The sequence below is a fragment of the Carassius gibelio genome, chromosome A13 (genome assembly GCF_023724105.1).
Source record: "Carassius gibelio isolate Cgi1373 ecotype wild population from Czech Republic chromosome A13, carGib1.2-hapl.c, whole genome shotgun sequence".
Lineage (NCBI taxonomy): Eukaryota > Metazoa > Chordata > Actinopteri > Cypriniformes > Cyprinidae > Carassius > Carassius gibelio.
In genome coordinates, this window is record NC_068383.1 from 21571597 (window position 1) to 21594326 (window position 22730).

Genomic DNA, 22730 nt, shown 5'->3' on the forward strand with positions numbered 1-22730 from the left:
AGAAAGAATGATTTAACTTGACTTTGCTTTGGTGAACAAGTGTATCCTTTTTTTAATTATTTAGATTTTTGATAATGATAAATTTTTTTGGTTGCACTTTTTTTTTTACAGTACGTGTACTAACATGTACTTATAGTGTACTTCCAGTGTATTTATCTAAGAAAGTTCTGGTAATACAAGGTAACTACATGGGGTAGGATTAGGTTTAGGGGTAGGTTTAGGGTTAGTACCTAGTTATTACATAGTTATTGTAATTACTATAATAAGTACATAGTATGTATATGGGGAGCAGGACTGTAAAATAAAGTGTTACCATTTTTCTAATGATTACTTACCCTAATATATACAAGGTTTGTTTTGTTTTTTTGTTGTTTTTTCTCAATGAAAACCTAAAGGAGATATTTAGTAGACTGTCTGAGTTGCTCTTTATGACAATAAATGAATAAAAGTGTGACAAAACTAATACATAATAAAACTAACTCTGTTCCTCATACTAACCTAATTGCATGGCTTTATAATAATATACAGCAGCACATATGCACCATTTTTTATTTTTTTTTATTTTTTTTAAGACAGGGCAGCTTAAAATTTGGGTTTAAATGAAAACAAACCATATTTTCTCAGAACGACATGACATGGAGTAAACGAACACGCTGATAACACAGAAATTGTGATTACTGATAACTGGTAAGTGTAGAGGACACGCGTTTTGGAGAATGGACAGACATTCACGTTCACCTAGTGGGGGAAAATAATGTCATCTCTATGAAATAGTTCGTTTGAAGACATTCATCACAATAAGCCAAATGGACATCTTACAGACATGCTTCAGAAACGAGTCGCATTTTAAATGGGCTAATTGTTTTTCAAAAGTACAGTCTCTCTCTCTTTCTCTCTCTCTCTCTCCTCCCACAGTGTGATTTCTGCAGCTGGGACTCAGTGTGATAATGTGACAGGCTCGCGAGCGCAAGAAGAGCAGGTCTGTAACGGAGGACCGAATGCCAATCTGACTGAGAGAGCGCCTTTATTGCGCGTGAGAGACGGGAGGGACAGACGTTTCTAGAGCTGCACGCGTACACAGACAGACGAGGCACAGAAAGCTCTGGGGAACTCGGGGAAAGGGTGCATTTTCACCGTCTCAAGAGGAAGTTAAGGACAAATCTCTCGCTGAAATAACTCTTAAAAGGGACACTGGGTACGCGGGAGTCACCTCTACGACTAACTTGTGGGATTTATCGGGAATTGTTTCTGAAAGGAGACCTGGCTTCCCTCTCCACGCGTTTAGATTTCATTTTGTTCATTTAATTTCAGTTCATGAGCTGCACTCAACAACTGTCATCTCTCGAACAGCCGATTGCAGCAGAGGATTGTGCGTAAAGACGCAGACAGCCGCCTTTTCCGCGGGCACTCGCCTTCTTCACTTGCGTTTTTGTACTCTTATTTATTATTTATAGTCAAGCCTTTATTTATTTCGGCACTGTTCTGGGGCGTCGGTGGTGATTTCTGTGGAATATGGTGGGGGAAATGGAAACGAAAGAGAAGCCGAAGCCGACCCCAGATTATCTGATGCAGCTCATGAACGATAAGAAACTGATGAGCAGTCTGCCCAACTTCTGCGGGATCTTCAACCACCTCGAACGGCTTCTCGACGAAGGTAATATTTATGGAATGACTCGCGTCCGTTAGAATGACACCAACGGTGCTGGAAACGCGCGCGCCAAAACGGTTAACGGTAACAATTCATGGCTTCAGCTGCTTTTTCTGTCAGACTGGCATCCTCGTTTTGCCACGACTTAAGCAGCCTTTTAGTTCTGCTTTATTAACTGCTCAAGTTTACGCTCGCACTCGGTAGTCCGTTGCAAAGGGATACCTGTGGCTTGCCAAATGATTTTACAGTGGTTCTGTTAGATAACATATCTTGGAAACATGTCTTTTTGATATGTCCATGTGAATAAAACCGTAATGCAATAAGCTAATCAACAATTTCCCCTTCATATATGAGAAACAGTTGTTTAGGAGACTTTCTCAGAGACAAAATAATAATAATAATAATAATAATAATAATAATAATAATAATAATAACAATAAAACTCGTAAGTAGCTCATATTCTCTCATTTAAACTCTAAATGAACCAGATACACAAACAGATAGCGAGAGATTTACGTCGACGTATCACTAATGTAGTCCATTCCATCGACCTAAAAGAGAAAGTTGACCATCACTCAGTTCACTCCATCACTCAATCAGTTGTTTAACTCATATTGGACTGCTCATGTCTAACAAAATGCAGTGAGCGAGCCTACACAAGCAAGAGAAACTTAATGTCACACCTACAGTTCCTCTTCTGGACCGTTGCTATTTAAATAGTTTACCAAAATAACCCAGCAAAATGGCCCAGTATGTTTAAGCAGTACATTTTACACAAAGTGTTTGTGTAAAACAACCCCCGTATCTAAGCATTATATCAGTTTTCAAGTAGACTTGTTTGTCAGATTCGTCTTTTAGTTGCTAAGTATGTGCATTATGTCATGGTTTAATTGTGGTCCAAGAGCAGAGACCAGACAGTTCTTTGTGGTTAAGGGTGAGAATTACTTTTGGTTCTGTGGCACCAGGGGGCTCCGGCTCCTGACTAATTTCTTCACAGAAACCACTTGTAACCATCTCCTGCTGTCCACTTCATAAGATGTTAATAAGGTTTATATATTTGTGTAAACTACGCTCTTTTTCTTATTCAGACTGTGTTATAAAATGTTTTATAGAGAGCCGTGGGCCTTTATTGCAATTTAAATTACTGTCGTTAGTTGTTAAAAGGATGATTAAAACCATCTTGTTGATCTATCTATCTAAAAGATCCTGGTCAGTAGACAGGGCCCCGTCTTAGCACCCTCACGAGTTCCTTTTATTCTCGAATGCAGAGGCCGTTCTGTCCTTCTGTCGTTCTGATTTTCATTGGTCTTCTTTTTTTTTCTATTTAACATGCATTTTCATTTATTTTGCTTTACAGAATTTCCATTCCGATTGAAAATCTGAAAAAAAACAAAACAAAGCAAACCTAATTTCAAATCATGATGTGCTCGTAATAATTCAGAACCTCTCGGTCAAACCTACGTTTTAAATTACATTTCTAAAACTCCCAGCATTACACACATTACTCTACATTACCGACTCATTACTCATCATTACTTTCTCGGGACAGTATGAGGGAGGGGGAGTCGCTATATTTTGGACATCTTTGAGTGCTGCCACCCACCCTTGCGCAAGTTAGGAAGGTTTATAATCGCTGACACACACAGTCCCGAATAACTGCTTTCCGGCGGTGAATCATCTGCACCCAGCATGCCATTCCTGTGTGGATATGGTCCTTTGGCATCCGCAGCTAAATATTGTATTCATCTGCAAATCACAAGGGAATGACGTAAGCCTAATAACTCCTCTGTGATGTCATTTTAAAATGTCAGTTTCATTTTTAGACCTCTAATGAAATAAATTCTAATTTGTCAGTTTAGACACTAAAATAAATACTTCAAAAAGTGCACACTGACATCATCATACACCCCTCGGGTGGGCCTGTGGCCTGGCGTTACACTCTTGCTTTGTGAATTGCAGCAGTTTCACAGTCGCGTTCTTGTTTATTTCTTGTCACTCACATTTCCCGCCTTTCCCTCTGGTCGAAACTAGCTTTCCTCTCTGGATAAAGCTGGTGATGTTTGCTTGTAACATTAGCCATGTAATCAGGACGGTGTGGCTGATCTTACTTGCCAACATGAAGAATATTCTGCTTTTCGCTTGTGAAGTATGACTCACATCGTGAGTTTTCACAGCTTTTTATACAGAGATTTGGGGAGAATCTGGCGTAGAGATGTGTCACGCTGTTAAATGCAATCCTTTTGAGTAATACGCCAGTTAGAGTCGTTTCCTCCACCACACATTATGGGTTTGTCACAGTCTAGCTGGTGCAAATCTGAATTAATAACGCTGTCAAGGGAGCACACACTCCGTCAGACTGAGACAGTGAGTTAGTCTTGTGTTCATGAGAGTGATCTGAGTAGTCGGTTTCACTTCCACAATTGAACCATTGCAGAACTGAGCCCTGACCTCCAATAAACAGGACACACTGCTCAGATCTGCATGTTGGGAGCGTGTGCAAATGCGTGCATGCATGCCTCTGATCATTAGAAAACAAATTGCAATTGGTCATGATCTTTGGTGATTATGAGATCTGAAAACATGTTTCTCTGGATCCATGGAGAAACAAACATTCTGTTGTTGGCTACAGTGCTTGCAGCTGACAGACTGCATGCTTCCACAAATATATTCCTTTGTAATCTCAGAAGCTTTATCGCTACAGTGGAACCATCACCAAAGCAATGCTAAATCATCGGCTTTTGCCGAGCTCAGCTCTATTCTGTCCTCGAACATAAATTCTGGTCTGCTGCTCATGCCGGACCACTACACTGATAATACATGAAACTCTTTCCTGCACGGCTCTTAGAGAATGAAAATGGAGAAATGAATTGAAAGTGTTGAAAATCTGTGGCATCATCGATAATCAAGGCAAGCGGTAGCTCAGAAGCGCTCAGTAGCTGTGCGAGATCGCATGTGCGATATTCCCCCGTGGGGTGTGGTAATATCCAACAAATCTGGCTCTGTTTGGATGAGAGTGTGTGAATGTGTGCGTTTGTGTCGGCTTGCATCCATCTCATAATGTGCATTCATTTTAAACTCTCGTTTGTAATATCACATAATCGGATGCAAGCAGTAGCTTGGGAGCACTTTGGATTTTAGGCAATTGCTGTCATTATTACTATGAGAGTGCTGTTCATTTTTGTAAATTACTTTAGATTACTGTACTCTACAAATCTAGACAAACTCTTATATTCTCTCATAAATTACTATAATATCATTATCATTTTCCTCTCTCTCTCTCTCTCTCTTTCTAACATTTGGGGTGGTGCTCATTTAGTAGTTATAGAGCTGGACTGATATTATCTGTTTCCAAAGGTCATAAGTTCACATTTAATCAGAGGCACTTTATTCTGATGGAGTGTCTGTGATCCTCTATTGTTATTGTGGCCTAGAGAACTTCTCTTAACCCTGGGTTGCTCCAGGGGGGTTGTCCTTGTAGCTGGTACTGTTAGATACTTTGGATGAGAAAGCTGTTTTGAATGGCAAATACCATTTTTAAACTAGGGCTGTTAATCTGTTAAATTGTTTAATTTTTTTTGCATTATTTTAATTAATCAAATTAAGTGCTAATCACATATTAATATATGTTACACACCTAAAGTTATATGACTTTTCCAGTGGAACCACATTTCCACAGTTCTCAGAAGAGAAGGTCATCATAGTTGGGTAAACCTTTATTGTAGTAAACAGAAAATACGACAGATATATTTGTAGCATTCCCATTTGCTCCAACAACAAAACAAAAACAATAGCTTCCATGGGAAGAGAGAAAGATGTCAAATTTACCATCACTCCCTCAGTCACTTTAGAAATGCTCACGCAGCAGCGTTAACTAGATTTCTGAAATGTAATACTTACTGTAGGTAATAGTGTATTTGATGCACATTATTTGAAGCCCCTTGCCCTAGTTAGTGTTGTAAAGAGCTGTTTTCTCCGCTCTGAAGGGTGCTGTGGCCTTTAGATATGAGACGTGTGACCGACCCTGGCATGTCACCTGTGAGCGATGCATTTGCGTAAAGCAGACGTGATGTTCATAGGCGGATGCACAAACCAAGTGTAAACCCCTTCCTCTGTTAGTACAGATGAATGCTCTCAATGGCCAACAGGAGCAGTCAACCATGCTAGGCCACGCACTTGACGCTGTAATAAAGGTGATGAATTTAATCAGGGGAGCAGCCGCTGCCATCAGTACAAGGCCCATAAGGCAAAGTTGTGCTGCTGGCATCCATAGAGGATGGAGTTGGTTACTGTTTGAATAGAGACTGTAATAGAAACAGAGATGTATGTGGGCCCGAAAGGCATGGTAATGCTCAGTGGTCAGTCATGGTTTGTACACCAAATGTTTATTTCATGATGTGGTATAAGGTTTCTAAATAACTTACTGCTGCGATTTAGTGACTATATTCGAGACACTCAAGTGCCATGTTCAAACATTCTGAATTAAATTCAAGATATTCTTAGTTGTAGGATGTTGGGCCTCAGATGGCATGGCAATGGACCAGCCACAGACACTGACAGTCTGATGCAAATTGCACAGAAAAATTACAAGAGCTGGCTGAAATCTGATTGGCTGGCGCTGTGCAACTTTCAGGAGTCTGGGTGCACCAATCTGCCTGGAAACAAAGTCCGGTTTACAAGGTATGGAGTGTTTTTGGAAAATAACTAATTACCTGATTTGCCCCAAAAAATCCAGTGGCATCACATTTTTAAAAGTTATTCAAAGTTTTTTTCAAGGCTCTTAGTAGCATATACTAGATATTCACAAACAGAATTTGACTATAAAGCTATAGTCATTTGAAAGTTTGGGATCTGTAGGATTTAAAAAAAAAAAAAATTAAGTACTTATATTTAGCAAGGATGTGTTAAACTGATCAAAAGAAACAGTAAAAAAAAAAAAAAAAACATACGATTTTGATTTAAAATAATGTAGTTTTATAGACTTTTGAATACATTTTGTAAAATGTATCACAGTTTCCCAAAAAATAATATTAAGTTATACAATATTAAGCAGCAATACTGTTTTCAACATTGCTAATAATAATATTTTTTCTTAATTTCTGAAGGATCATGTGACACTGAATTATTTGAATTATTTGTTGAAAAACTATTCAAGAGGATATTATTGCTTAATTGTTTCATCAAATAATTACAGCCTTGTTGAGCATGAAGGACATTTCAAAAATAAATAAATCATACCAAAAAAACAATCAAATCTTTCACATTTCTGATCATTGCTTTGGTGACTGAGCAGACTGACAATGCTGTGCATTTATTTTATTTGAACTTTATATGGCATATTTTATTTATACTTTATATGGCATGTCAACACAGAATTGACTGGGAGTCAGTCAGAATGAACTTTTTTAATTCCAAACTGACTTTGTACAAAGAGTTGAAAGGCAAATTGGAGATGATTTTTAAAAGAAAAAATAATGTGTTGTCAATAAGTTAACTAGACAGTCTTCCCACTTCTCAGGAGTTTGTTTAGCTTGTTAACCTCATTAAATAATACAAGATCCTACCACACATGTAGTTAACCTACATAACAGCTCGCTTATTACTACTCAAACAGGACAAGCACACTAAGAGTGGTCATTGATCTTTCACACAAATTCATATAAGATTCTGATGTGCTGATAATCACACTCTGAGGACCGGTTATGAAAACTTCAATACAAGGCGGATTACTTTCAGGAAAAGCCCTTTTTCATGAAAGCTCCTTAAAGATCCCATGAGGACTTGAGAAGCGCATGCTCCACTGACAAGTGGCCACATTTATCACCTAATTGGAGCAATTAATTAATCCTGAGGAGTTCTACTGGGGTCAAAGTCAGTTTACCCAGAATTAACTTCTTTAGGACTCTGTCTTTAGTTGTAAAGTAGTTGTCCTTTCATGGACACTTTACAATCTTTCTCACTTTGTGGCATTAGAGGAGTAGGAAATGAGCTGTGTACTCATTAGGAGCTAAAGCTGGAGAGAGATTCAGGTGACTTACAACACTAGAAACATCTCGGGGATAGTAAAATCAATGTATTGTAATGTATGTAATGTAAGCTTAAAAATATCATTTAGTGAATCTAAAAATACAATATTTTATGATTACTTTATTATTATTATTCTGTCGTTTACTTTCATTTTGTTTCAGATGTTTATGTGTTTTTGTGTGGAACAACAACAAGAAAAGAGAAATTTAGAAAAAATTTTATGCAGCTCTTTTCCATACAATGACATCTCATAGTTACCTCCTTCTTCAAAGAACCACTGTGACTATATAACTGAGTCAGTAAAAACAGATTAAACAATTCTTTTGAGGCCATTCATAAATCTCACTGAATGATTCATTCACAAATCGGACTGGTCTCCTGAAGCCAGATTCTCAAAAATCTCATCTTTTATTAAGCATAAAACGAGGCACACTGTGAGATGTTTAACCATCATTATTGAATGTATAGTATATAATGTTGTAATTTTTAATAGCTGAAACATCTCATCTTACAACATCTTGCCTTTAAGGACTTAAAGGTACATGTTATAGGACCTGCCACTAGAGGGCGCACTACCAAAACAATAACAATTGCGTGGTTTGATGACGCTAAGAAGGAGCGTGGGATGATGGGATTTGTTGTCTTCTACCCAAGCGCTGATGGCATCAATCAGACAGAAATATAAATCAAGGATTTAACGGGTGTAATAAAGGATGTCATAACTTTCAAATGCAGTAGATTACATACAAAGTCAATGCAAAGACGCAATCAGACTATGGATCAGATGTGTCCTCGCCCGGGTCTAGAGACGCGATGCCCCTCTTTTGGCGTGTATGCCCCATAATACTAATCTTGTTGATCGTATTAATATCATAAATTTTCTGTAAAGATACGAATCAAAACAACTCACCTGTCGAGTAAAACACACGTTTATGGGAGCTGTCCTTGTCGACAGAACCAGCGGCAGACGGTAAACAGTAATTATGTTCCATAAATAAGTAACACAATCCACCATAGAATGTGCAAGAAGTAGTAAATAAGGAACTGCTTGAAGCAAGCTGGTGGTTTGCTGGACGCTAGACACTACTTCCGCATTTGTCCATAACACTGTTGTCATGTGGTTTCTACGTCAGTAAAGGCGGTAACAAAGGGGAACTGACGTCATTGACAGGCGACTGCACGGCCCCGTGTCACTGTTTAGAATGGGAATTTTCCTAATGATTTACAAGTAGTTGAAAACATTAGAGATATTGTTAGTAATCAACTGGAGAAAATATATAACACTATATTTTGGATATTTTACTGAAAATATCTTACAAATTGTACCTTTAAGAAAGTTTTTTTTTTTTTCTCAGTGCACAAACTGACAGTCAGCACCATAAGCTACTACTAAATATTGTAGAAACATAATTTTCTGTAAAGTTGCTTTGTAACGATTCGTATTGTAAAAAGCGCTATAATAAAACTCGAATTGAATTGAATTGAGTTGAATTTTTTTAAGAACAAGAACAAACAACAAAATAATATTTGTATTCAGTGTTTAGTCTTTTCTGGAATACAACGTTTATTTATATATTTAATTACATATGTATACAATATGAAAATACTGAATAATTTTCTTAATAATAAAATACATTTTAGTACTGAAAGGTATCAGTATATAAAAACTGAATTGTGTTTTACGGTTGTTAGAGTATTGCATTGTTAGTTCAGCAACATGTTAAACAATAGACTCCTGTGTGGTTTATTATTATTCTATTTGCATGGCACATGGCATATAGAGCATTCCAATGCAGTCACTTATGAAGTCCAGTTTAAATTTGGATTCTATTTTAATTCTTTCATTGTCACTTTGATGGCCTCTGCATCTACATTGTGACTGTTTTCTTTTTGGATGACTAGTTTATGAGTTTGCAGTAGGTTGCAGACAGATTCCTGTGGTGAGTTTCACTTCATCTTATGTTCTGAGATCCGTTGTGTGCCAGCTACACTAAGTTTAGTGTAAGTTTAGCTCTTTGCATTGATGTACACAGGGATATTTTTAGATGCTCCGAAAGCAAGAGGTAATTGTGCATTCAACAGATGTCACAGATTAATAAGGCAGACATCACAGCACAGATCATTCTATTTCAGGTAAACATGGCTTCCTTAAATCTTTAGAACGTCATCCTTTCCTGTCACAAGATGACTTTAAAGGGTTGTTAGAGCATAAGCGAAGAACACACACAGAGTGACTTTCATCAGACAGTACTTGATGTACTAGAGCACAGGGGTCATGGGGTCATAGTGTCAAAAAAAAGTAATGTGCCCCAGTTCTCCTCACTCAAGAGCAGCGCCAGTTCATCTCAAGGAGAAATCAATCACATGACAACCCCCTTCCATTTCTGCTTCTGTCAGTTACTTTATATATCATTGGTGATTCTAATGGCCGGATTCCTGTGATGCCATCATTATTAGTGAATACATCAACGTTGAGCTTTATAATGCATTCACATCCCTCATTTTAAAACCACTTTGTGTAATTGAACCTGTTTCTCAACAACTGCTGACTAAGTCTCCAGCCCACCACGGGCTCGCCGGGAGACTGGGAGAAAGGGGAGCGCGAATAGAATCTACCTACATGGAAAGAGATGTATTGATTTCAGAATAAGAGGGTGAATGAAAAGGCAACATCTGAGCTCGTTTATGTCAATAGAGTTTGGTCTCCTCTCGTTCCTTATGCTTGCCTGTTGCCCCTGAGAGTGAAATCCTATAACCTGAAATCATTCATATTCCAGTGAGAGTATCCGAGTTCTAATGTGTTAGTCAAAAAGTTCTCTCTCTCTCTCTCTCTCTCTCTCTCTCTCTCTCTCTCTCTCTCTCTCTCTCACTCTCTCTCTTTTGATGGTTGTTTAACTTTTACCTGCTTTTAAATGCAGTGTTTGTCACTATTAAGGGTTTCTGTGTATATGGACCGTCTATAGGCACAGGCAAGTACATTAAAGGATGTGAATGTGTATATATATATATATATATATATATATATATATATATATATATATATATTAAGGGTGTAAGGGTACGTGTATTACTACCGGACCGTTTCGGTACAGGGCTTTCGGTATGCTGCACGTGTGTACCGAATGACGAATGCAATATTTTGTGTGCGGAACATAGGTACATTTTCGTGGTTTCAAACGAACATATTAAGTAGCGGAAGTCTCCGTGTTCAGCGCAAATCCCGCCCTGGAGCTGATTCTAAGGCCAGTGACACACAGGCTGCGAGGCGTGAACGTGGCGTTTCTGCTGCGTGTCAGTTGCGTGACGGCTGCTTCGCGTTTTCTGTGTCTTTACACACCAGACACACCTGTTTGACAGGTGCAATATGCCAGTGTGTCACCGGCCTAAGGTTTTCAAAAGGCATCACGCGAGTGTGAACATCACTACAAGTAGGAAAAAAGTTGGCATTTAAACAGACCTTTGCTCTTAATTGCAGTCGATCCAACGCAATTACGATATCTGAGCAGATCTAAAAACTGAAACTGTTGATGCTGCACTTTACACTTTGGAAAAGTTATATTTTTTTTTTTAAATATGAGCAGGCCTACAAGCTGGGATTGGTAATGCTGCACTGTAATCATAGCTATTTATTTATATTTTATATGATATTGGTTTCAGACTGAGAGTATTTTATTTAGTGGAGAACTTTACAGTATTTTATTTATTTTTATTTTTGTATTTTATATATATTTTATTAAAAAGTATTTATAAAAAAGTGTAAACAAAATGTTTAAAAAAAGTTTATAGTAATAAACAACAATTTCTTTCCCTTACTGTACCGAGGTACGTACCGAACCGTGATTTTTGCATACCGTTTGAAACAAACAACAAGATGTGAAAGAGCCCGATTCAGTACTCCCGGTGTTCTGGTGTTCAGGGCTCACCCAGAGAAAGGCGTCTCGAGACACTAAAAATGGGATGTGTGTTATATTGGATGCGTTCATCGTCTCTTAAAGTGACCGCGCCTAATTTAGCTACTGGCTGCTCTAATGTTAAATGCTCTAATTTTCTAATGAAAATGTATTTATTATTATATTATACAAAAATTATTCAGACACCAGATATATTTTTTTATATATATAGCTAAGCTGTAATAATGTGAGAAATGTTGAAGGTGTCTGAATAAATGTAGGTTTCATTGTATATTTCATTTTTACATTGAAGACTATCCAGTGCATTTAATTATTTAGTTTCTGTACCTTGACACCTAGAAACTTGAAAAAAACCTTAAACATTGTGTAAATAGCACAAATAAATAAAAATAAACGAACATACAAATTAAACAATTTCAAACAGGGCCCACTGGTACAACCTTCACCCGGTCCCGCTTGTGCAATGTGGAATTAGTTTACAGCTTTTTCAAGCAGTTTGTCAATTTTATTTGGGTAACACACAAATTCTGAATGCCGTCTGCAGAATTCGAATGAGCCATGTTAATCTAAATTAATCTAGATTAATTTCAAGATCACAGTGAGATTAATCTAGATTAAAAAAATAATAATCTATGCCCACCTCTAATATATATATATATATATATATATATATATATATATATATATATATATATATATATTAGGGCCGGGACTCGATTAAAAAAATTAATCTAATTAATTAGAGGCTTTGTAATTAATTAATCGAAATTAATCACATTTTAATCGCATATAAATATTTGACCTGAGAACAGTGAGAAGTAATTTTTTTTCACATGAACTTATAGTATACCATTGAATAATGACTGAATACATAAGCTTAAGCAACAAAATATTGTTTATTTTTGTTCAACCAAGTCTAGCAGACCAGTGCAATTTTGCCATTAATATATATAGCGTTAGTTATTTTAGTACATCAAGTTAAAATAAGATGAGAAATGTTTTTTAAGTCAGTTCTCCTCAAATTCATACATGTAGGTTGTCCTATCAAAGTAACCACAATATAATTCATCATCAACATGATTCACAAATATTTGATAACCACAAAGTGTTGCTGTATAATTTTTGTCTTCATTCTGATACTGATTGTTTTATCATTTAAAACCAAGCAAACCCATACAAGTAGATCAGCAGTTGATATTGTTGTAAATATGTCTAGGTTATGTGGCAAAAGTATCCATGTCAGCATCTTGGTCTTGCTCAGACCGCTATTGTTCTTGTCATTGGGCTTTTTTTTCAGTGTGCTCCAGATTCGAAGTTAATGCTTGGTCAGATTTGAGGATTGTTGCTGCTCGGGTAGCAAAAGCAGATTGATGTGTTTACCTTTCGTCAGCAGCACAAAGTTCAAGGTACGGGAGAGATATTTAATTGAATCTAGCCTCTTCTGAATTATTTTCAAATGTTCTGGGCTAGGGCCCAAGCAAATGCCTTTTAAAGGACATGGAGGGACAATCTAAAGTGCCATCCATTAGACTCTTCTGTTTAATATAGATAAAGAGCAATTCAGGCCATCTGAGAAATGATCGATTCCCTTAGCTACTTAGCATGATTTATCTCATACCCTTTGCTCACCAAATGTGCATTTTAATTCTTTGTTAAAGGCTAATGGATCTCACAGGTTTTTATTATAATGTCAGTACGCAGCCAAAAATTTTCCTGTTAATAGCCTCGTCACACTAAAGCCATAACCACCTTTGATTTGTTAGATCTGGGATTGTTCGTGTACACTGTAGATTTACAATTTTAAAGTAATGCGTTTTGTCATACTTCTGTCGGACTTTAATCGTGTTTCACACTGAAAACTCAGTTTGGGTCTGACGTTTAGTAAAGGGTAAGATGTTTTTTGCTAAAAAGTCATGTTTTCAGCATAAATGTGACCTTCCGTTCCTAGAGCATGTGATGTGTGTGGCTGTTCATTCTCTTAAATTAACCTATTAACTCCTAACCATCTCACCATGTGACAGCGCAACACAATTAGGTGACAGCCAATCAGAGAGGCCAGAGCAGAGATGCATTCTGTGCTTCACTTCATTTGCTAACTGAAATATGAACAACGCTGAGACTGTGTGTACCTGTCATCTGATGTCCCTGTGCTGTATGGAGTACCTTGTCCATCTCTGAAAAGACAGCCACAGTCATCAGCCTTGTTCTCATCTCAGTGCCTGCGTGTTTTGAGTTCTTCACACAAAATGAAGGTCTAAGTTGCACAGAATGATTTTGTGTTTTTGGACAACTAGACTCCTTAGACTTCCTTAGTTTTTCACATTCCTATTAAGTTAGCAATATTAATTCAGTGATGTCTTGATTAAGTTTTAATGGACAAATATTCTCTAATCCTTGTTTTAGAGGGTTTAGTAAAAAAAAATTTGGGAGTTTTAAGGCTTTATAAAAAGGTTGATTTAGTTATGGAGTTATGTAATGAAGATTTTAAGTGTTGTGTAGTGGAGTTTTGAGGGGTTATTAAAGGGTTAAGTTAGTTGTGTAGTGGAGTTTTGAGGAATTATTAAAGGGTTAAGTTAGTTGTGTAGTGGGGTTTTGAGGAGTTATTAAAGGGTTAAGTTAGTTGTGTAGTGGGGTTTGCTGTGAAAGTGAAACAATAATAAACTGGGGCCGTCGGCAATGTTTGCACATAAAGAGAACTGTTGAAGGGCTCAGTTTATGTAATAGAGTAGTGTGGTGTAGAAAGGCTGAGATTGACTACGTTTACATGCAGCCAATAACCCGTTCAAAACCGGGATATTAGCAATAACCCGGTCGCGCACGGCCATGTGAACACCGGCAAAAACCCGGATATGCTCATATCCCGGTTTTTAAAAACCGGGATATTATACCTGGGGTACCCCTTTTCTAACCCAAATATTTGGTCTTGTAAACGCGTTTCGGCATATCCCCATCAAAATGTGTGTTCTGCGCATGTTCTATTCGCAAGGAATCTTGGTCTTTTGAGTCTTTGGATACAGGAAGAAGAATCGGAAATGTCGCGTATTGCGTCTTACGTCCAGACGCTAACCATGCGTCACCGTTTACATTGGGATATTGGCGAATGATTACACAATCCATGTATACAGGAGTAACTCTCTCTGCTCACGCATGTAAACGGGTTATCCCGAATGTTTCAGAAACCCGAATAGTGACCTTGACCAGACCATAACCCAAATTTTAACAGCTTGTAAACGTAGTCATAGTTATTTACAGAAGTTTTGATGTGTTGTTGAACAGCTGAATTAGTTGTGCAGAGAGATTTTGAGGGATAATTTAAAGGCTTGGTTAGTTTGTACAGCATGAATTTTGCTGAAAGTCATTAGGATTTGGTAGTTCTGAGAAAGAGCCTGGAGGCATATGACGGGTTTTTGTGACAGATTGGCCCATATATTGGCCTCAGTATGGAGCCCAGCAGAATCTCCATCCAGCTGCATATTAGCTTTGTAGCACTCACTGCTAAGAACCATCATTTCCTCTGTGTCAGCACCTCCTGAGGCAGCACACATACACACAAAATACTCTATCCTTTATAAATGTGCCTAAAATGCACACACACACATACACACCGGAGTTGCCCCGAGGCCTTGGGCTGCCTTTTCTGGGTGATGGGATAAACCCTTCCCCCCTACGTTTATTTAAATAGCACCAGTGGCATTCTGAAAAGAAAGGTGCTGCCTTGCACTTTTAAATAGGGCAGAAATCATTACATACAACAAAGTAAACAGATCTAGGTTTTTTTTTTTTTCAACACACAAGGGCATTTACACAAGGGACAAAAGCACAGAAATATATGAACATGCAAATTCATTATGGAATATCCACTCACTGTGAATTTTAGTAGGTTTGGTTCTTTCTGGTTGTGTAGTTCAGTTTATCTTATTATACTAAATAATATATTAAACTCAATATTTAAAAATGTAAAACATATTAGTCTTATTTTATCACAATCTGAATGTCTGATTTATCTTTTTTTTTTTTTTTTTAATTCTTCCTTAAACCTCAGCACAATCATATTCTTTAAAAATTGCAGAGCTCAGAAGGTGCTGTGTAACAGAAATGACCCGTTTGTATTTGCATGTGAAGTAGCACATGTGTGTGTCTTTGCAATGAGTGTGTTCTCTCTACATGAAGAGCCGGTGTTTTTTCAGACGCTCTGATGCACTGGTGTCTGCTCCTTCCACAGCACACTGAGCTAATTGAAGTGGGTCTGTGCCAGAACCGGTGATGCACAGACTGTATCCCCCTCCTTCCTTTTCATGGTGGGGCTTTGCACCACTGAAGCATCCTCTGCTTGTACCATTGCATTCTGGGGGATTTTTCCCTCCAGGCACAGGTGGCCGCTGTCGCTGTCCATTGATGCGGTGGTGCGGGAGGACACAAGGTGTTGCGTCAGTACATTGGGTGCATTTCCATTCTCACACACACTTAACCACCAAAAATGTGATTGTTGGGGTGGAGAGGAAGCCCACAATCTTCCATCTGACATTCAGCATGCTGGTTAACCTTGACTGAAAACAATCTGTATTTGCCAAAATGTGCTGTTGCGTGGGACTGAGTTAGCAGTTCTCCAACTATTAATTTGCCGACTCACTCTTTATTTACGCCATCATGATAAGACTCTTGGAAAGATACTCTGAAGTTCTTTCTTATTGAAAATTCAGATGCCAGTGGTTGACCCAGACTCACTGGAAATACATAACTCTGGCTATAATTTTGGAAGACCTGGAAAATGCTGCTCCGGGTGCAATTTGCTGCACTTATTTGGTGACAAGTCCACAAGAGGTGCTATAAGCAATGTTGCTTTTTTCCTATGGAGAGGCAGGTTTAATAAACAGCCCAGTGTCATGAAAAAAATATATATATTGTGATTGGTCGTATCATGTTTCATGACAGTGGAAAGTCCAGCAAATAGCATTGGGTAGCATGTTAAATTTCCTCAGAAACAATTAAATGTGATTGTAGCAACATTTTTTTATGTTGATTAATGCATGTATCATGGCAGTTCGGAAAATAAATGTCCAGTGAGTGGTGCTAATAGGTTAATGCATGATTGCATTTAGAAATAACATACTGCCTGCACTCAACCCTACCTTAGATCTAATTCAATAGTACCAGGTGAGCTAACAAGCAAGTTTACTATGGAAATATATAAGGAGATTATTATGTGTTGCAAGCATCAACGTAATCAGAATTTGTGTGAAAATGAATACAAGTTGTTGGTGTTTTACTGAAACTAGTGCTCATTTCAGCTAGAAACACCAGTGAATTATATGTATAGGTTAGTTTTGGGAGTTTTTCTTCTAATTGGCTGTAGTCGCAGGTACAAAGAAACCAACATGCAAGTTGGTTGTGTTCAACCTCTTTCAGTCGCTAGCATGTCTCTCATGTCTTATCTTAGCAATCTAGCTAAGGAATCCGGAAGATTCTGTTCAAATTGTCTTGCTGTTTGCATCTCATCCACACCAGCGAGCATGTGCTCTCTTTTCACCCGAGCACTAGTGTGTATATGTGTGTGTGTGAGTGTGGAAGCAGCAGGTTTTTTGGAGGGCTGGGCAGTACAATCATTCCGAAGAGAGCGCAGGCCCAGATGGCATCTCAGTTTGAGAGCGCCTCCTTTCTCCCTCCTCGCTGCTACCTTCGCTCGCGATGCAGTCGCCTCTGACAGAGACGCGTAATTACAATCACAGAAGGATGTCATCTACACTGGCTCTCTCTGTCTTTCAGGATGTTCTCATTGCTCTGTCTTTTCATTGTCTTCTTTCTTCTTGCTCTGGAATGCATGTCAGTAAAAGCTTTGCCCATGTCTGTTGCTGGTCCAGGTGTAGCTTTTATTCTCTGTAATATAACTATCTTTCTGTGCTGTCATGCTGCTCTCTTCTTTGTTGTTACTTGATACCCACAGCCAGCTCTAAGACCATCTTCAACAATAGCCAATTACTCTTACTGCTGGGTGTGTGTCTTTGCCACAATAGAGTATCACTTGTTTCTCTTTGTATTTGTGTCATTCGTTGCTCCAGAGACTTAATGGAGCTCTCATTTATGCTTCGTTTTAAGGTAAAGTACAGGATGTCATTTCTATATCACGAAATTGAAGAATAAGGACTGTTTTTCCAACAGGTTTCCGGAAAGAAGATCTGACATTAGCCAGACAAAATAAATACCTCTTCCTTAAAACTGCACAAATAAGACTGTGGTGGAGAGAGTTTATTTATTTTTTAAATATGATTATTTTGAATATATTTTAATGTTAAGTTTAACATTTTATTTAATTTACTTTATGCAAATAAAAGTACAAAGCTATAACATAAATGTAAATATCACAACATAATTTGATTAGAAATGTTTGAGAATAGTGTAATTTCTGTAACAAATCAGAGTACAGTGTGACAGTGTCTTATAGTAATTTAAATACATTTCGTTATGTATTTTTTATTTAATTTTGTTTTCATTTTCATTTATTTAAATTATCATATATGGTTTGCTTTGTCATTATTATTATTATTATTATCATTATTATTTTAAATATTTTTATCTAGCTTTACTATTTCAGTTTTAGTGATTTTAGTGCTAGGGTTAGGGTTAGGCTTAGGGTTTCATTTATAGGTAACATTCATATTTCATTTCAACTTCATTTCAATCAACAAAAAATATTTTCAATACCTTTTTGTTTTATTTAACAATAACAACACTGATTATCTGCTGGTCTGACTAATTGTGAACAGAGATAGTGTTCAGGTAACATTTCAGAACATACATATTTTCATGTAACAATATGTAACATTACCTATGCACAAATTACACACTTCACTTTTATGCAAAAGTCATTTGCTCTCAATTGAGCTTGCCTTTGAGCTTATGTTTGTGCAGATATGTCCCTTTTCTAATGTCTCTTCTGTTTCTCTCTCTCTTTCCATTCACCACATGCATCTTTCCATGCAGCGAGAGTCTGTGATGTCGTACTGTATCCATCTGTTCAGATGAAGGCCTTGCCACAGGCACTGCCACCTATAGCGCTTCGTGATGTCACTATGCGGCTATCATTTGAGCTGAAACTGTCATCTAGTTGGACCCTGTAATTTACCAGATGTTTGATTAATATTGAGAAAGCCCGGGTGTCAGCGATCTGTCAGCGGTGATGTTGACGAGGCCAGCGGAGGTGCGCGGCTGCAGCTGCTGGTGTTTGTGGTGTTAAATTCTGTGATTGAGCGGAGCTGTGATTACGATTGGAGATAGCTGCCGAGATAGACTTGAGTGGTTGTTGAGGGTCATTCGGCGAATGTGATTGTGGGAGATCTGGTAGGCAGATTGTGTTGTACTGACAGAGAGAATGGATCGTGTGCATTGACTGGGCATCACAGGAAGAGATCAAAGTGTCCTTTTCTTTCTAGAGTCTTAAATAGGGAACAATTTTGCAGGGCTTTTGAAAAGATTCACATGACTTGACATCATCATATGTTTTAAATTAGTTTTGAATGCTGCAGGTTAGATGTTTATTTATAAGCACTTTGATTAGCCTGATTCATTCATGATCATTTTGATTTGATTCCATTCTTATTATTTTTACTGTAAAGTACAGTGTTGTTGTGAAATATTGTTACAGTTTAACATAAGTGTTTTCTATTTTAATATATATTAAAATGTATTTTTTTTTTCCTGTGATGGCATTGCTGAATTTTCAGCATCATTGCTCCAGTCTTCAGTGTCACGTTATTCTTCAGAAATCATTGTATTCTGTTTTTAAAGTATTTTTCTTAATTAACAGAAAGTTCAAAAGAACAGTATTTATTTAAAGTAGAACTATTGTGCGACATTATCAATCTCTTTACTGTCACTTTTGGTCCATTTAATGCATCTTTGCTGAATAAAAGTATTTATTTATTTTTATTTTTATTATCTATTCATTCATTCCGTTAATATATGAAAATCAGAAATCAAAAACTGTTCTCAGGTAAAAGTACAAGTACTTCAAGAAATAAATACTCAAAAAGTAATAGACTTAATAGTTACTCGAGGAAGAGTAAAATAAAAGTAGACTGTGAAATATATATATATATAAAAGTACTTTTTTCTTAGTTAAAGTTAGAGTACATCTACTTCATTACTACCTACCTCTGGTGAAAATATGATGGATTCACTAAGTTCAGTCAATGAAAGGTTCGATCTCAAAATAATAATTTATTATTTAATTAGTCTACACTGTGTCACACGTATGTTCCAGTTTAAGTTCCCGTTTGCCCTTTTTTGTTTAGTTCCTGTTCTCCTTGTTAGTTAATCACCTTTATTCTGTTCACCTGTGTTGATTAATCATCACGTTTTCTCCTTTGTTTACCATGTGTTTTTAAGCCTTCAGTCTGTTCTTCTTCCTGTCTAACGTTGTTTAAGTGATTGTGTTCTTCTTATTAAGTGGGTTGATTAAAAAACTCTCTTTGTTTAATACCTGCTTCCTTCGTGCTTTTTGCCCTGGCAACCCCTGAAAGAAGACAGGACCTTAAAAAAGATGAACTCGGCTGAGGTTTTTCTCCTAGATCTCCAGCAGGAGGGATGGCCTTTTGAGCAGTATGTGGAGCAACTCCATGATTAATGCGTGCTTCCGGGTGGGACTAAAAGATAATAGTTTGTTCCAATTCCTGACTCCTGATGACTGCCGCAGACCTGGAACAGAATATTTTGTGCTAGAGGTAAATGGTTCCAAGTTCCTTGTAGATGTGGAGGATTCTCATGCTCCTCTCATCCAGAAGCTCATCACAAGCCAGCTCCCTCCACATACTGCTCCAATGAGCCTGCTCCCTACTTTCCTCCCAGATTTCCATTTCCACTTCCACGTGTATGTTCCTCTTTAAGTTCCCGTTTGCCCTTATTTGTTTAGTTAGTTAATCACCTTCATTCTGTTCACCTGTGTTGATTAATCATCTCGTTTTCTCCTTTGATTCCATGTGTTTATAAGCCTTCAGTTTCTGTCTGTTCTTCTTCCTGTCTAACGTGGTTTAAGTGGTTGTGTTCTTCTTATTCCCCTAAGTGGGATGATTAAAAGACACTGTTTTTTAATACCTGCCTCCTTCGTGCTTCCCGCATTGGCAACCCATGACACACTGGTTTTTGATTAACTAAAAATAAATTTAATTGGTCCCGTTGTATGTTATTGCGTGCAGCCTACAAAGATAGCTTAGTAGAGTGAAATGTATTATTTAATTATTATTCAATTCAGAAAACAAATCCAACTTTTTACCATGTGGTTGTACATATATATATATATATATATATTAATATATTGCATCAGTTTTGGGTCAGCTATTTTACATTCATTGACCAGCTAGGTTTGCAGGTAAATAGCATGGCTAAGACCAGAATCAAACCAGCACTATCTAGCATGAACTAACCTAAAGTAGCTTGCAAATCTATACTGGTTTGAGCTGGTCTCTTCAGCTGTTTTCTGTAATTATGTTCCATGCATACTCCACATCTGTGTTGGAGGCAGGTGGAGGGAATCTATCACACACCATGGGCCGTTTGTGTAGATCTGTGCATGGAATGTGTCCCAGAATGTGTATCAGTATGTGTGCAGGTGGCTGTTGCGTGCTTAGTAGTGTGGTAAGTCCACCTCTGGAGGCCAGCGCAGGAAAAATGATTGAATTCTGAGGGCAAGAAAGCTGACAAATCACTAAAAAACACTGTAATAACGCTGTCCATAAATCACCACTGACAGTTTAATCATCCTCTGGTCTGGGGCCTGATCTGACCACCGGACAGCCCTCCCTAATCAGCCAATGAAGAAAACAACCCTGAGCGCATCATGCATTCTCCTCTGCTTATGCCTTCAGATGCTCTGAATTTAGACGAGAGCATCCATAAATGTCTCCTCATGGTCCAAGCATGATCGGACGGTATAATTAAGTCATTCAGCATGCTCTTGAGGGCATCGCCTGGGCTTTGAGCTTGTTTGGTAAATGAGTTTGACTGGACTGTAACAAAATATTTTCCTATGTGCATTTCCATGGTTTTTACAGCTGTTAGCGGTATGACAGCTGAAGGCTCAGAGTAACTCAGCCTTTGAAAGCTGGAGGAAAATGGAGCTTAATTCACAGTTGTTAGAGCCAGCGGAGGATGTGTGTTTTCTGCTCCGGAGAGGAAGAGGCTAATTCTCCACATTTCTGCTGTACAGTCTGAGTGGCAGGGACTTAACGGCCTCGGGGTATATTTGTGATTCTAATGTGGGAATCTGGATGGGCTGGCTGGTGTTTATCATTATCATTACAGGATACTTGTTGCCAAGGCCAATTTGTCATTGAAATCACAATCAGAGCCTTGCCTAAACATACAGTATAGTGTCTATGCATGTGTGTTTTATTTCATTTGCGATACTCTCTGTTGTTACAAAAAATGCATTACAACAAGACTGGGCTGGATGACTGTATATACAATGCAACAATAGAAATGAGTCAAATGATTTCTGCAAAAAGTCTGACAGCGAACAGAAAACTAGTCTTCTCACTTCCAGTGTAGACAGCATTGCTGATTACAATGACAGCCATTTATGTAGTCCAGCGCTCAGTGCTTTGATGCAGAATTTAAATTATTTTCGGTCATAGGTGTGACTTTATCAGTGATTATATAAAATACCCTCAAATGCTTATCAGTCAGATTTATAAAGAATAACTGTTTTTAAGCCTTGTTTTTTAGTTATAATCTGAAGCAGATGTTTTTGCACTGAGACAGATTTATTTATTTATTTTTTATGAATAATCTTTTGATTTGCGTCAATCAGTTTGCAAATTAAATTTAATTAATTAATTGTATAAACAGCATTTTATTTTACACAAAAGCACTTGAGATACTTGTAAAGTGTATTATTATTATTATTATTTTTTTGTCTGATTAATTTACTGATTAATTTTACTCACTTAACTCACTAGTCTATTTATTTTTTGGTAAAACTTCAAAATACTGTTCTGTTGTTAATGAATAAAACACAAAAATAAATGAGTAACAAAATATTGTTATATTAACATTAATATCATTCTAGTATCTACTATTAATAAAAAACAAGAGCAAAGCGTCGACTTCAGTCACCCAGATGAGCCTGTGTTATTAGTTTTTACCAGTTGTTATCA

At 37.5% G+C, this 22730-nt stretch overlaps 1 protein-coding gene across 6 annotated transcripts in view; it reads left to right on the forward strand.

Annotated features, from left to right (window-relative positions):
• The first annotated feature begins 932 nt into the window (after nt 1-932).
• The window catches only part of LOC128026490 (protein quaking-like), a 95473-nt gene continuing 73675 nt past the window's right edge, over nt 933-22730 (forward strand). For 3 of the 6 annotated variants that reach the window (XM_052613689.1, XM_052613684.1, XM_052613685.1), the window contains exon 1: nt 933-1654. In XM_052613689.1, the coding sequence (XP_052469649.1) occupies nt 1513-1654 (142 nt within the window). In that variant the 5' untranslated portion in view covers nt 933-1512. The remainder of the gene's footprint in view (nt 1655-22730) is intronic. The other 3 variants (XM_052613687.1, XM_052613688.1, XM_052613686.1) reach the window with 1 other exon arrangement.